Source organism: Phoca vitulina, unplaced genomic scaffold (assembly GCF_004348235.1).
Source record: "Phoca vitulina isolate PV1807 unplaced genomic scaffold, GSC_HSeal_1.0 scaffold10, whole genome shotgun sequence".
In the NCBI taxonomy this organism is placed as follows: domain Eukaryota; kingdom Metazoa; phylum Chordata; class Mammalia; order Carnivora; family Phocidae; genus Phoca; species Phoca vitulina.
In genome coordinates, this window is record NW_022589713.1 from 3,608,059 (window position 1) to 3,620,407 (window position 12,349).

General features: G+C 39.4%; 1 protein-coding gene across 9 annotated transcripts in view; it reads left to right on the top strand.

Annotated features, from left to right (window-relative positions):
• The window catches only part of PLCH1 (phospholipase C eta 1), a 203,495-nt gene that overhangs the window by 109,319 nt on the left and 81,827 nt on the right, over nucleotides 1-12,349 (top strand). For all 9 annotated transcript variants that reach the window (XM_032408395.1, XM_032408398.1, XM_032408396.1 and 6 more), the window contains 2 exons: nucleotides 7,481-7,627; nucleotides 10,177-10,420. In XM_032408395.1, coding sequence (XP_032264286.1) covers nucleotides 7,481-7,627; nucleotides 10,177-10,420 — 391 coding nt within the window. The remainder of the gene's footprint in view (nucleotides 1-7,480; nucleotides 7,628-10,176; nucleotides 10,421-12,349) is intronic.

A 12,349-nucleotide genomic window follows, 5' to 3' on the forward strand; every position in this document is an offset into this window, starting at 1 on the left:
TCCCTGGGCTAATGATTATGGAGCAGAAACAGTTGTTGAATGCAAAATAGGTCTCATTAAAAAAGAGAATGTTATGTGGAAGGCTTTAACAAAAAAGAAAAGGTTCTGACATTTAAGAGTGACTGATAAATTCCTTTCACCCTTTCTTTGATCTAAATCCCCCATACGTATCTATCAACTTTGCAAACATATTGACTATGTGCACATAAGGTTTGCAAACAAGTTCCAGAATGTTACCGCTAACCAATTAGTTTCTAAATACCTTTCAAATAATCTTATCTTCTCCACAAGAGTGATTTAAGCATTGGAAAGAAAAATCAATGAACTCTGCATTATTTGCTCTTCACTGGGAAGAATTGTGACTTAGTAAGAGTGGAACACTCCATGTTGTTTGTAAGCACATTTATTCATAAGCTGGTATGATTGGACTTTGAGGCTCAACCACTGGCAAGGAAGAGCTTTTCAAGTGAAGCCATCCCCTGTGAAGAGCACTTATATTTTCTTTCTTTTTTTTTTTTTTAAGATGTTATTTATTTATTTGACAGAGAGAGACAGGGAGAGAGGGAGCACAAGCAGGGGGAGTGGGAGAGGGAGAAGCAGGCTTCCCACTGAGCAGGGAGCCCGACGCGGGGCTCGATCCCAGGACCCTGGGATCATGACCTGAGCCGAAGGCAGACGCTTAACGACTGAGCCACCCAGCCACCCCGAGCAGTTATATTTTCTATACAGATCATTTTAAAAATTCATGTCTCTAGTAAGATACCCAGATGTTAATCAGTTTTTTTTTCTTTAAAGTTATTCTGAGAAGCTTTTGGATGAACTAGAATTTTGTCTTCTTGAAAGATAAAATAATACTTATGAAAGCTAGATCAGCTCTTTTATAGACTTGCAGAACTGAGAGGAAAATGTATTTTTGGGTTGAGGGTGGTGGGATATTCAGAGATACTCTGTGACCTTCAGAAGTGCACACAGCCAGTTAGTGACAGAGTGTCCCCCTCTCCTCCCGCTCCTGGACCTGAGCCCTGACCGCCATCCGGAGGCACGGCCCATCAATGACACGCCTCAGTACTTCCTGTGTCATGGGGCCCAAAATATGTTTCCCTCTTCTTCTGCTCTGATGATTTTAGGAAATCTCCCTTTCCTTCCTTCGAGAGAAATATTATCTGCATTATTTGGCACTTTTTCCACATAGAAATGGAATTGTTTTCAGAAGCTAATCCCTTTCTGTCACTCAGATTTACTCTACTCTGTGGACGCTGGCAAGAAATCAATTCACATTTTTCATGTACCTTTTGCTGAAAGATTCTCTTGCAGAGGATCTGGGCTTTTTTTTTTTTTTTTTTGGTCTGCTAATGCACAGTTTGGTGATCACTGTCCCCAAATAGATGTGTTTACAAAAGTGCGCAAGTGATATTCTTGTATGGCCTTAACACAGGCCTGGTTGGGGCCCTGTATGTGAGAAGGTGTCTTGGGGTGACATTTAGAGCAGAGAATGAGCGGGGCCCCAGCTTTGCTTATTACTGCTGGAGGTGATATTGCTTCTTGGCCTTTTAAAGAACAGAGCTAGGAAATATATGCGGGTGTTTGTGTGTGTGTGTACACATATGCATACATACCCATGCAAATATATATACACAAATACTTATATATGTATGTGTATGTTTCTGTTTGCTTTCTGTATTTGTTTCCCCCCCCTTCTCATTCTTACTGACCTAATTTTAATTTTGAACATGTAGGATACGAAGAGAAGTCACTCCCTTATCCCTTTTACTTGATTTTCTCCCACTCTTGAGAGTAACCAGCTACATTGTTGTCTGGGTTATCCTTCTTGTGTTTCTTTTTGTAAAGATAAGTATTTGTATCTCTCAAAATTTCCCAAGCCGTTCTTACACAAAAGTAGCATACTATAGATATATGCTTATTTATACTTTGCCTTTTTCACTTACTAATATCTTCTAGAAATTAACCCGTATCAGTGTATAGAGGGCTTTTTTATTATCTTGTACAGTTATATAGTAGTCTACTGCGTGTAGGTATATATTATTTTATTCAACCAGTTTCCTATTCAGGATCATTTTTATCCTAAATGGCAGAGGAAGAGTTTAATGTGAATCTAATGTTAAGAGTTTAATGGGGGGGTGGGGGAAGAGAAGACAAAAAACAGATAAACACAATCATCATAAGAACCTCAAAAATATGCTGAGTGAAAGAAGCCAGAAACACAGGACCGCAGATTGTAAGATTTTCATTTATGTGAAATATCTAGAGAAGACCCATCCACAGAGACAGCAGGTTAATGGTTGTCTAGGGCTGTGGGTGAAATGGGGAATGAAGGCAAATGGGCATGAGGTTTCTTCTTGGGGGTGATGGAGATGTTCTAAAATAAGATCAGCTCACAACTCTGTAGATATACTAAAGTCATTAAATTGTACATTTAAAACAGGTATATTTTAACGTATATAAATTGTACCTCAATAAAGCAGTTAAAAAATTAGCATGAGGTGGTATGTTAGACATTCCTAGAATATGATGACTTCTAATTCCAGCATGGCTTGAAGAGTTAAACTCTCTTAGATGTCATATATACTTAGTGGAAATGTTGGGAATCTCTCCTCCAATGATATATAGTCTCTTATACTTCAAATCAGAAGTTGCTGGTTTTGTTTTTTTTTTTTTTTACAGCATTTTCTGCTTGAGGGTTTTAGTGAACCGATAACCCCTAAGGACATTTACTTATTTTAAACTGACTGTGACAGAAATTGATTTAATACTTTTTTTTTTTAAGATTTTATTTATTTATTTGACAGAGAGAGACACAGCGAGAGAGGGAACACAAGAAGGGGAGTGGGAGAGGGAGAAGCAGGCTTCCCGCCGAGCAGGGAGCCCGATGCGGGGCTCGATCCCAGGACCCTGGGATCATGACCTGAGCCGAAGGCAGGCGCTTAACGACTGAGCCACCCAGGTGCCCCTGATTTAATACTTTTAAAGAATTGAATTCTAAAGGACCTTGTAGACCACTTTGTCATTACGCCTTTCATTTTACGGATAAAACTGTTAAGAGCTTTAAAACTCTAATTATGTAATAAAGTTAGAAATACAGTCTTCTACTCATCTGTTCTGCTCTTTAAATATTTATGCTATTCTGTTAGGCAGCCATTAAAATGATAATTATTAAGACTGTGTAGAAACATGGAAAGCTGTTTATTATACAAATGAAAAAAAGCAGCGTGCCAAATGACCTAAATATCATGATTGCAACCAGTATGTCAATTTTGTGTACATATTGAGGCCTGGAGCATAATAGACAAAAACACTATGTGTGTTGTGGGTGTTTCTCTTTTAATATTCCTGAATGTGGCTGCATTATATCAAAATAAACTTCTTTTCTAAAAATATTAAGGCTACCATAGAAAGAATGTGGAAACAAAGGGATGGTGCTTATGTTGGTAGCTACCTAAATTTGTGGCCTGCATTTGCAGACTTTCCCAGACACCTTGAGAGTAACCAGCTACATTGTTGTCTGGGTTATCCTTCTTGTGTTTCTTTTTGTAAAGATAAGTATTTGTATCTCTAAAAATTTGCACCGGGAATGTGTGTGATAAGGTTGTATCATTCTAAGCTCCTGGAACTCTTCCCTTGTTTACCTGCCCCTGGAAGTCTTCCTTTGCTCCCTTGTTTCTCGTCCTATTTTATGGAATCTACGGATCTGGCATGGTTGAAGAATGACTTCTACGTGGGTGGTAACTACTGTTATCTATCTCTACAGAAGGCAGAACATAAAGAAATTGGCTTAAGCTAACACTTCGTGGTTTAGATGACATTGGAAGAATATTTCGTCTCCAGCATTGAAGGAGTTACAAAGAATGACTGAGGGTGTTCCTTCTCTGGTTAGCTTTACAACTCAATGGATTGTCTACAGTGAGGTCTGAGGAATGGAGAAGTACATTAGGGAGTCTCTCAAGACTCCCTTGGACTTGATTTTTCAATTGGACTCTAACTAAACGGCTTTTCCATGTGATAAGAAGCATAAAGGAGCTACCTAAACAATTTAAGCGGTACACTGTTTCAGAGCCTAGCTCTGCCAAACACATTGGGATCATATATACCTGTTTACTGCAGTGGATGAAACTGGAGGCTCAGCCCACGGCTGAGTTGGTGGGATAAATGTGAAGCTAGTGAATTTTAATATATTACATAAATGCCCTTCCTCATTGAGGGATTGGATCCTACTTTCTAAAATATTGGGGTTTCTCTGAATGATGATTTTGCTAAATGGTAGATGGTATTTATTAGCTCAAATAACTGATTACACTTTTATATCATTGTGCTTTTTCTGTTAAAGTGTTGAGATGTTATGGCCATAGCAGTTCCATTTTAGGTTAAAAAAAGGCGGGGGGTACTGTGAAAAGGAAAGCGAAAGAAGGGGCAGTGGGAACAAAGCAGAGGACACTAAGTCAGATGTATAGGCCGTGCTTGCTGGTAGAGCTTTGATAGTATAGTTAATTCAGTTTTCCACTCTGGTTTAAACAATTTATTTTATTCTCTCTTCCCAAAGAGACATCTTCCTGAATTATGGTTTTTTTTGTTTTTTTTTTTAATTTTAATCCCACCAATCCTTTGCTCAGAAATGTCTGGTGAATCTCTCATGCCAATGGATTAAGATCTTATTCTACCAACATCCCTGACTTCCTACAGCCTAGTTTTATCCAGCCCTCGGAATCTTATGTCCCATCATTTTTCTTTTGAGTCACTCTTTCAAATTTGGAGACCCATTGTTCCCTATCCTCTGAGCATACCTCTACACTTTCCTGTCCCCAGGCATCCAATACTATGTTATTATCACACTTCTCCTTGTTCTAGCCTACTGTATTCTCCTTTCTCTATGGAATCCCATAGTATTTTTGTCTTTACTTTTGACTTGGCATTTATTTTTTTAAAATTTTCAAAAATAAAACCATAATAGTAGCTACCATTTATAGTGTTTATGATATGCCAGGCACTGTTTTCAGTACTTTACATGAATTGATTCATTCAGTCCTCAACAACATTTCAAGATTGTTATCCTTCTTTTATAGATAAGGAAGTGGAGGCACACAGGGACTAGGTAATTGCCCAAGGTCATACAGCTAGTTAAGTGGCAGATCTGGAATTCTGTCCCAGGCTGTCTAGATTCAGACTCTGTGTTCTTGACCACAGCTCTAAGCTACCATTAATAAATTATCTTTTTAGATGTTTTATTGTCTTAAAGTTAACCTCTTTAAGTCAAAGACAAAGTCTCCTTGTTCTCTGCTTTGTGCCTGAAACAAGGAGTTGCTCTGTGAACATCTGTTTATTGATATGACCTATTATTATTATTACATATTTTTAATTTTTTTTGAAGATTTTTAATTTTAAGTAATCTCTACGCCCAACGTGGGGCTTGAACTTATAACCCTGAGATCAAGAGTCACATGTTCTACCAACTGAGCCAGCCAGGAGCCCTGATGTGACCTATTATTATCAGTGGTCAGTCAAGTTCTCAGGTTTTTCTAGGAGTTTTGGCTTTGTTGGTTTGACTTGATGATTTTATCCCAATACACTGACACTCTGTTCTCTAATTACTGGTGTGAGATGGTCAATGTGGCTGCCAAGAATTCAAATCTGGGGCTTTTGTTACCTGAACGAATGGTGCTCAGTAGTGGGTGACTATTAATGTGTGCGAAACCAAATCTCAAATTTTGCTCTGTGCTTTGAAGTAAATATTTTAAGTTTGTGTGTTTGTTTTTTTCAGCACTATTTTTATTACTTTTGGATTTTTGATATGTCAGATAAAATGAGAAAGAGCAACCTATACTTCACTTTCCTTGCAATATCAAATCCTAAAACCATACTTATTTTTATGCAGTTCCTCCTTGATTTCTTTGGTGAAGAAAAAGCTCTTCATGCAGAGAAGAGTGAAAGTTGGTTATGTTGAAGTTACTTTTAGCGAGTACCCCGCACGTATAACGTTAAGCTTTAAGATCACATTATCTCTCCTGGTAAAGACAGATACATAGTCAAAAAAGCTGAAGTCTCATGTTGTTGGAGTTTATTTTTTGTGTTTCTTTTATCTGTTTCTAATGGCATACCACTTGATAAGATAGGTACTCAAAGCCAGATGTTTCTCGTGCTCCAGTGGTTATATATGTGCCTGTGTATTGGTTAGTGAAATAAACCCTATCTCTGGCTAATATAATAAGAAAGTATTTGGAAGAGTATTGAATAACTTGCAGAATCAAGGGGAAAATGTCAGCCTCAAGGATATCCGTAACAACTATGGAATCTTAGGGTGCCCAGGGAGGAGCATCTCTTAAGTTTTGGCCATTGAAATGCTCAGTTCTGTTTCCTTTCCATGCTCAGCTCAGGATTTGTGTTCTTTGGAAGGGAGTCAGATTTGCTCTTAGCTTAAGTCAGTCAGGTGCCCATTTCTTAGTTGGTGTGATTGATAGGCCATCAAAAGCACATGAAATGGAAAAGGAGTATTTCCAGTTACCGAAGAAGGGGAAATGGGAAACACCGACAGATGCGCACTTCTAACAAGGTTCATCTCAAAGCAGAGAGAATTTAAATGATAGTTTTAACTTGGACAATGAGAGATTTGGACATTACCTGGATTAAATCACTAAGTTATTCTAGGTGGAAAATCTTAGCAGTTTATCTCATTAAGCAACAAATGTTTTATGTTGAATTGCAAAAAAGTGATTTTTTTTCTGATCACATTTTAAAAATATTTATTTTCATGTTTATTTAAATTTTTTTAAAAGATTTTTTATTTATCAGAGAGAGAGAGAGAGCACAAGCAGGGGGAGCGGCAGGCAGAGGGAGAAGCAGACTCCCCACTGAGCAGGGAGTCCGATGTGGGGCTCAATCCCAGGACCCTGGGATCAGGATCTGAGCCGAAGGCAGACGCTTAACCGACTGAGCCACCCAGGCGTCCCTAAATATTTTCATATTTATGCTGTTTTCAAATATATACAAAAATATAATAATATGAACCCATAAGTAACCATTATCCAACTTCAAAAATTGTTAACATTTTGTCAATCTTGTTTTTGTTGATTGCATTTGAAAGAATTATCATAAGATGTTTTTACAACTGACTATATAAAAACTCACAAGATTTACTATGAAGCCTGAGAAATGCTTTATGAACATAAATCCAAGCATCAAACGATCAATCTCAAGCCAAAAAGTATGTTGCCAGTTAGAACAAAAGATGGCCCTGATTAATGCAGTGTTTATCAGGAAGTAAAATTTTATTTCAATCACGAAGGCTTTTTACTGGCTTAAGACTGGTGAATCAATGCCTCAATGACTCTTTCCAGATTACCTTTCCCAACTTTGTCTTCTGGTCCTTGGAATCTTTGGGGGTGAATCCGAGGTTTCATTTGACAGTAATTTTTCTGAACACCAGTCTGTGTGTACTGTGTAACAGCTGAATGTGTTCTAATCTCTTTTGCAGTTGAAAGATGCATGAGCGTGATGCAGTCCGGGACACAGATGATCAAACTGAAACGTGGGACCAAAGGGCTAGTCCGGCTCTTTTACCTGGATGAGCATCGGACCCGCCTCCGATGGAGACCCTCTAGGAAGAGTGAGAAGGCAAAAAGTAAGACCAACCTTTGAATTCTTTGCTTGACTTGATATAGTAACACATGGGTTATATTTGCTGGGCTCTCTGGAAGTTTCAGATCTATGAAACTTTGATATTTTTGTAAGTTTTGGGGTCAGTTGCTAAAGGATGCGGACAGACTGAATAAGTAATGACCGTTTTTGCCTTTTTAATTCCTTGGGAATTTTAATCCATAAAAGTTTTCTTGTCCATGAATGCTGTAAATGTTAACATTCCCCTTGTGGTGGAGACATGGTATCTGTTTTTAGTTGGGATATGAGGTTTTATAGCCTGAGGCCTTTTATTTATTTATTTTTTTAATAAAAGGTGAAGGGTATTATAAATCTAATGGACTTAAAAGTGTATTGCCATATTCTGAGCACAGGTAACTGATTAGTGAGTTAACTTTTATTTATTTATTTATTTATTTATTTATTTTAAGATTTTATTTATTTATTTGAGACAGAGAGAATGAGAGAGAGAGAGAGCACATGAGAGGGGGGAGGGTCAGAGGGAGAAGCAGGCTCCCTGCCGAGCAGGGAGCCCGATGCGGGACTCGATCCAGGGACTCCAGGATCATGACCTGAGCCGAAGGCAGTCGCTTAACCAACTGAGCCACCCAGGCGCCCAAGTGAGTTAACTTTTAATGATATCAAGCAAAAGAGCTTTGATCTGACCCCTACTTAAAGCCTCTCTCCCACATGTGCCTTCACAACTGACTATATAAAAACTCACAAGATTTACTATGAAGCCTGAGAAATGCTTTATGAACATAAATCCAAGCATCAAACGATCAATCTCAAGCCAAAAAGTATGTTGCCAGTTAGAACAAAAGATGGTGTTGGGTCCTGTGTAATGGCTCTCTCATCTCCTTCCTTCCTGTTTTCTTAGGAACCTCCCTGGTCTAGGGTCTCTTCACCTATCTGGCCTATTGAAAAGTCTCCTAACCAGTCTCTATTTTGCTAGTTTCTTCTGCTTTTGTCTGTTAAGATGCTTTCATCTTCAAGTAGCAGAAGACTTTGACTAAATTAGACTTACATGAAAAATAAATGTATCATCTCACATAACAAGAGACTCAGAGATTGGCAGGTCCAGGTGTGGGACATTGAGTCTTTAGTTCTGTTTTCCTCAGGGTTCTTGGCTCTCTCCCTTGTGTGCTGGCCCTGTAGTCAAGGCAGCAGTAACATGGTGCTTCCTTTTTAGGAGAGAGGAACCCCTTTCCAGAATATTCTCTCAAAGCAGACTGCCCCATGTCTCCTTGGTTAGAACTGAGATATATTCCCATACCTAAATCAATCATAAGAGATAGGAATGGGGCCACCCCAATGGCTTAGACGTACCAGAACTTGTCCTGGGCTGGGCCTCAGCTCATTTCTCTGTGATTCATGTGGGGAATGAGTTGATACCAGAAGAAAATCATGACTTTGCCACGAAGGCAGAGTGGAGGAGAAGATGATGTATAGAGGCAATCAATGAGATTGCCACACTTCTGATTCACGCTTAAAAACAAGCAAGCAAACAAATAAAAAAGTACTATTCTAATCGAAGTAATCATCCCTGCTAGTGCTGTTCTGATCCAAATCTGCAGTGTTGTTCCATTACCTAAATGATGCTCATCTCTGGTCTCTTATTCCAGGCTCTCTGTGATCCAGCCTCTACCTACCTTTCCAGCTTTATCTCCTACCACTCTCTCTCTTGAGCTTTCCAGTCTAGCATAAGTGGCCTATTTAACATCCCTGGAGTGGACCTCATGTTTCTGTATCTTATGCTTTTTCTTCTGGGATACCACCTTATTCCTCTCTACCTCTCTAAGCCCTGCTCGACCTTTACCATCCTGGCTTTCTTCTGGAGATGCCAGTCACATTTAGTTATGCTACTCAGTTACCACCAAATGTTTTTTTCCTTCCAATTTTTAACTGTTGTCTTATGCATAACTCCGAAGTTGGTTCCAGGTCTTTGTATGTTTTCCCTGTGCAAATATGTAAACTATAAATTTGATATATTCATAGTCTCATTTTCTACCAGTCTTTTTGCCTTGATGTGTATATCGCTCTTCCTATCATAAATTTGAACATGTCCTGACTCAGTGCCTGGAAAGGCATTGTCCAGGCTGCCCAGGAAGGTAAAGTGGTATGTGGAGAAGGTTCCTAGCAGGAAATGACAGGGCTTGTATTTCACATTTGAACTTAATACCACAATTCACAGACAGTGAATTTGTTCATGCTTTTTTTTTTTTTTAGATTTATTTATTTATTTGAGAGAGAGAGAGAGAGAGAGAGAGTGTGCGAATGTGGGAAGCAGCAGAGGGAGAGGATCTTCAAGCAGACTTCCTGCTAAGTGCGGAGCCCAGTGCGGGGCTCGATCATATGACCCATGAGATTGTGACCTGAGCCGAGACCAAGAGTCAGGTGCTCAACCGACTGAGCCACCCAGGCATCCCTGTTCATGCTTATTTTTAGAATTTAAGATGATTTTGCCATTTTTTTCTAAATCCATTATACATATCTTCACCTGCCATGTAACTGTGTGTTTTACTTTCCTCACAGTACTTATTGACTCCATTTACAAAGTCACCGAAGGTCGGCAGTCTGAAATATTCCACAGACAAGCTGAAGGGCACTTTGATCCCAGCTGCTGCTTCACCATATACCATGGTAACCACATGGAGTCTCTGGATCTCATCACGTCCAACCCTGAGGAGGCACGCACCTGGATCACGGGCCTCAAGTACCTGATGGCCGGCATCAGTGATGAAGATTCCCTTGCCAAGCGACAGAGGACCCATGACCAATATCCTCCCTAGAATGTTAATTTTGAGCTGTGTGTGTGTGTGTGTGTGTGTGTGTGTATTAGACTGTGTTTTATTTTTTCCTATAATTTTGAGGCTTAAAGCTGCTTTCCTTTCTTTCCCTTTCTTTACCCCTAGCACCTTTCTGCCCCCTCCTCCCTCTCACCCCAGATAGATGAATGCATAGAACATATAGAAACAAACTTGCATGAACTCAGGAACAGGCTTTTCTGGAGGAGACTGAATTTAGCTCCACAATCTGAGAGGTCTCCAAATGTAGCCTAAAGTTTCCTAAGAGAGATGAGGTAGCTGGGCAGGTGTTTATTTGGATTAGAGAAAATCCTGCTTTGTGATCAAATCAGTTTAGTTTAACAAGTACTTTTTGAGTTCTAATTACATATGAGGTATTAAGCTCCTTCCTGCTTTTTCTCTCTCTCTTTAATTTACAGTTTGGAAACTGATTGATATGGAAGGGGAAGTTATTTTTTACTTCAGACCATTTACCTTCTCTGAATTGTTCAAGAAACTAGGGACTCATCTGAGTCTCCTTGAGTAAGCCCATTCTTGAGGTCCTGTAGTAATGACAAGATAATTAGTTAACATGCTTGGTCTGAAGGCACCTCTTCTGCTGGTATTGAGTGGCTCATGGGATATGGCCTTTGTGGCCTCAACTTCCTTATCTGTAAAGTGAAGGCAATAGAGTTGTTGACTGCTTTGGTTCCCTTTTTCACTTTTTTTTTTTTTAAAGATTTTATTTATTTATTTATTTTTGAAAGAGAAAGAGCACAAGCAGGGGTAACAGCAAGCAGAGGGAGAAGCAGACTCCCCGCTGAGCAGGGAGCCCGACGCGGGGCTCAATCCCAGGACCCTGAGATCGTGACCTGAGCTGAAGGCAGATGCTTAACCGACTGAACCACCAGGCGCCCCCTTTCTCACATTTTGAATGGTCTTAAAATACACGTGCCCCTGTCTATGAAGGAAATAGGACTGCTTCCTTGCTGTTATTGGAATGTGTGCCCTAATTTTTTCCCCCAGAGTAGTGATAAATTTGTGCTGCTCTACTTATAATTCCTCACCCAGGGTATTGTTTGAGCAGAGTGGAAATATTCAGCCCATGAAAGGAATTTTGACAGTGTGAAGGTCTGAGCTGATGAGCCATGATGTTTTCATCAATATTCACAGCATGCAGATAAATGCATCTGGGATTCATAAGTGAACAGAACACAAACATAGAAACTAACTTTCTGTGCTTTATTCTGTTAATTTAGTTCTTAACTCCTTAACATTTGGTAAAAAACAAAAATACTGAATAAAATTGCTTTCTGGTGTAAGCCGCGGACCTGTACTAACAGTGTCCCGAACTAAAGGAATATTCATTTGTCATGAACAGGAGATGTGAGATGGGGCAGTTCTCGGGCTGGTTGATCAGTGGCTCAGTGATGTCTTCGGAGACCCAGGTTCTGCCAGGCTCAGCCTGTCGGTGTAGTCCTTCAGCGGCTGCCCCTTCGTCACACAGAGGTATAGCTGCTTCAGGTAGCAGCTCCAAACGCAGCCCTGTTCAGAGGGGTCATAGTTTCTTCTCACAAACCTTTTTTTAAGAGCAAAGTAAATGCCCCCCTCCCCACCCCCCCCAGCCCAAGACTAAATCTCATCATTGGCCAGAATTGCTGTTAGAGGCCCATTCCTAAACCAGTCTTCAGCAAGATAAAGCAAGTAACATAATTGGAGCTCAGACTCTTGCACTCTTAAAAACTGAAAGGGTTTTTGTTTATGTGGGTTTCATCTATTGATACTGTCATATTAGAAATTAAATCTGAGAATTAAAAAAATACTTGTTAATTCACTTAAAATTATAAACTATTACATGTTAACATATTTTTATGAAAACTTTTTCAAAACAAATTAGTGACAAAAAGTAGTGTTGCTTTCCT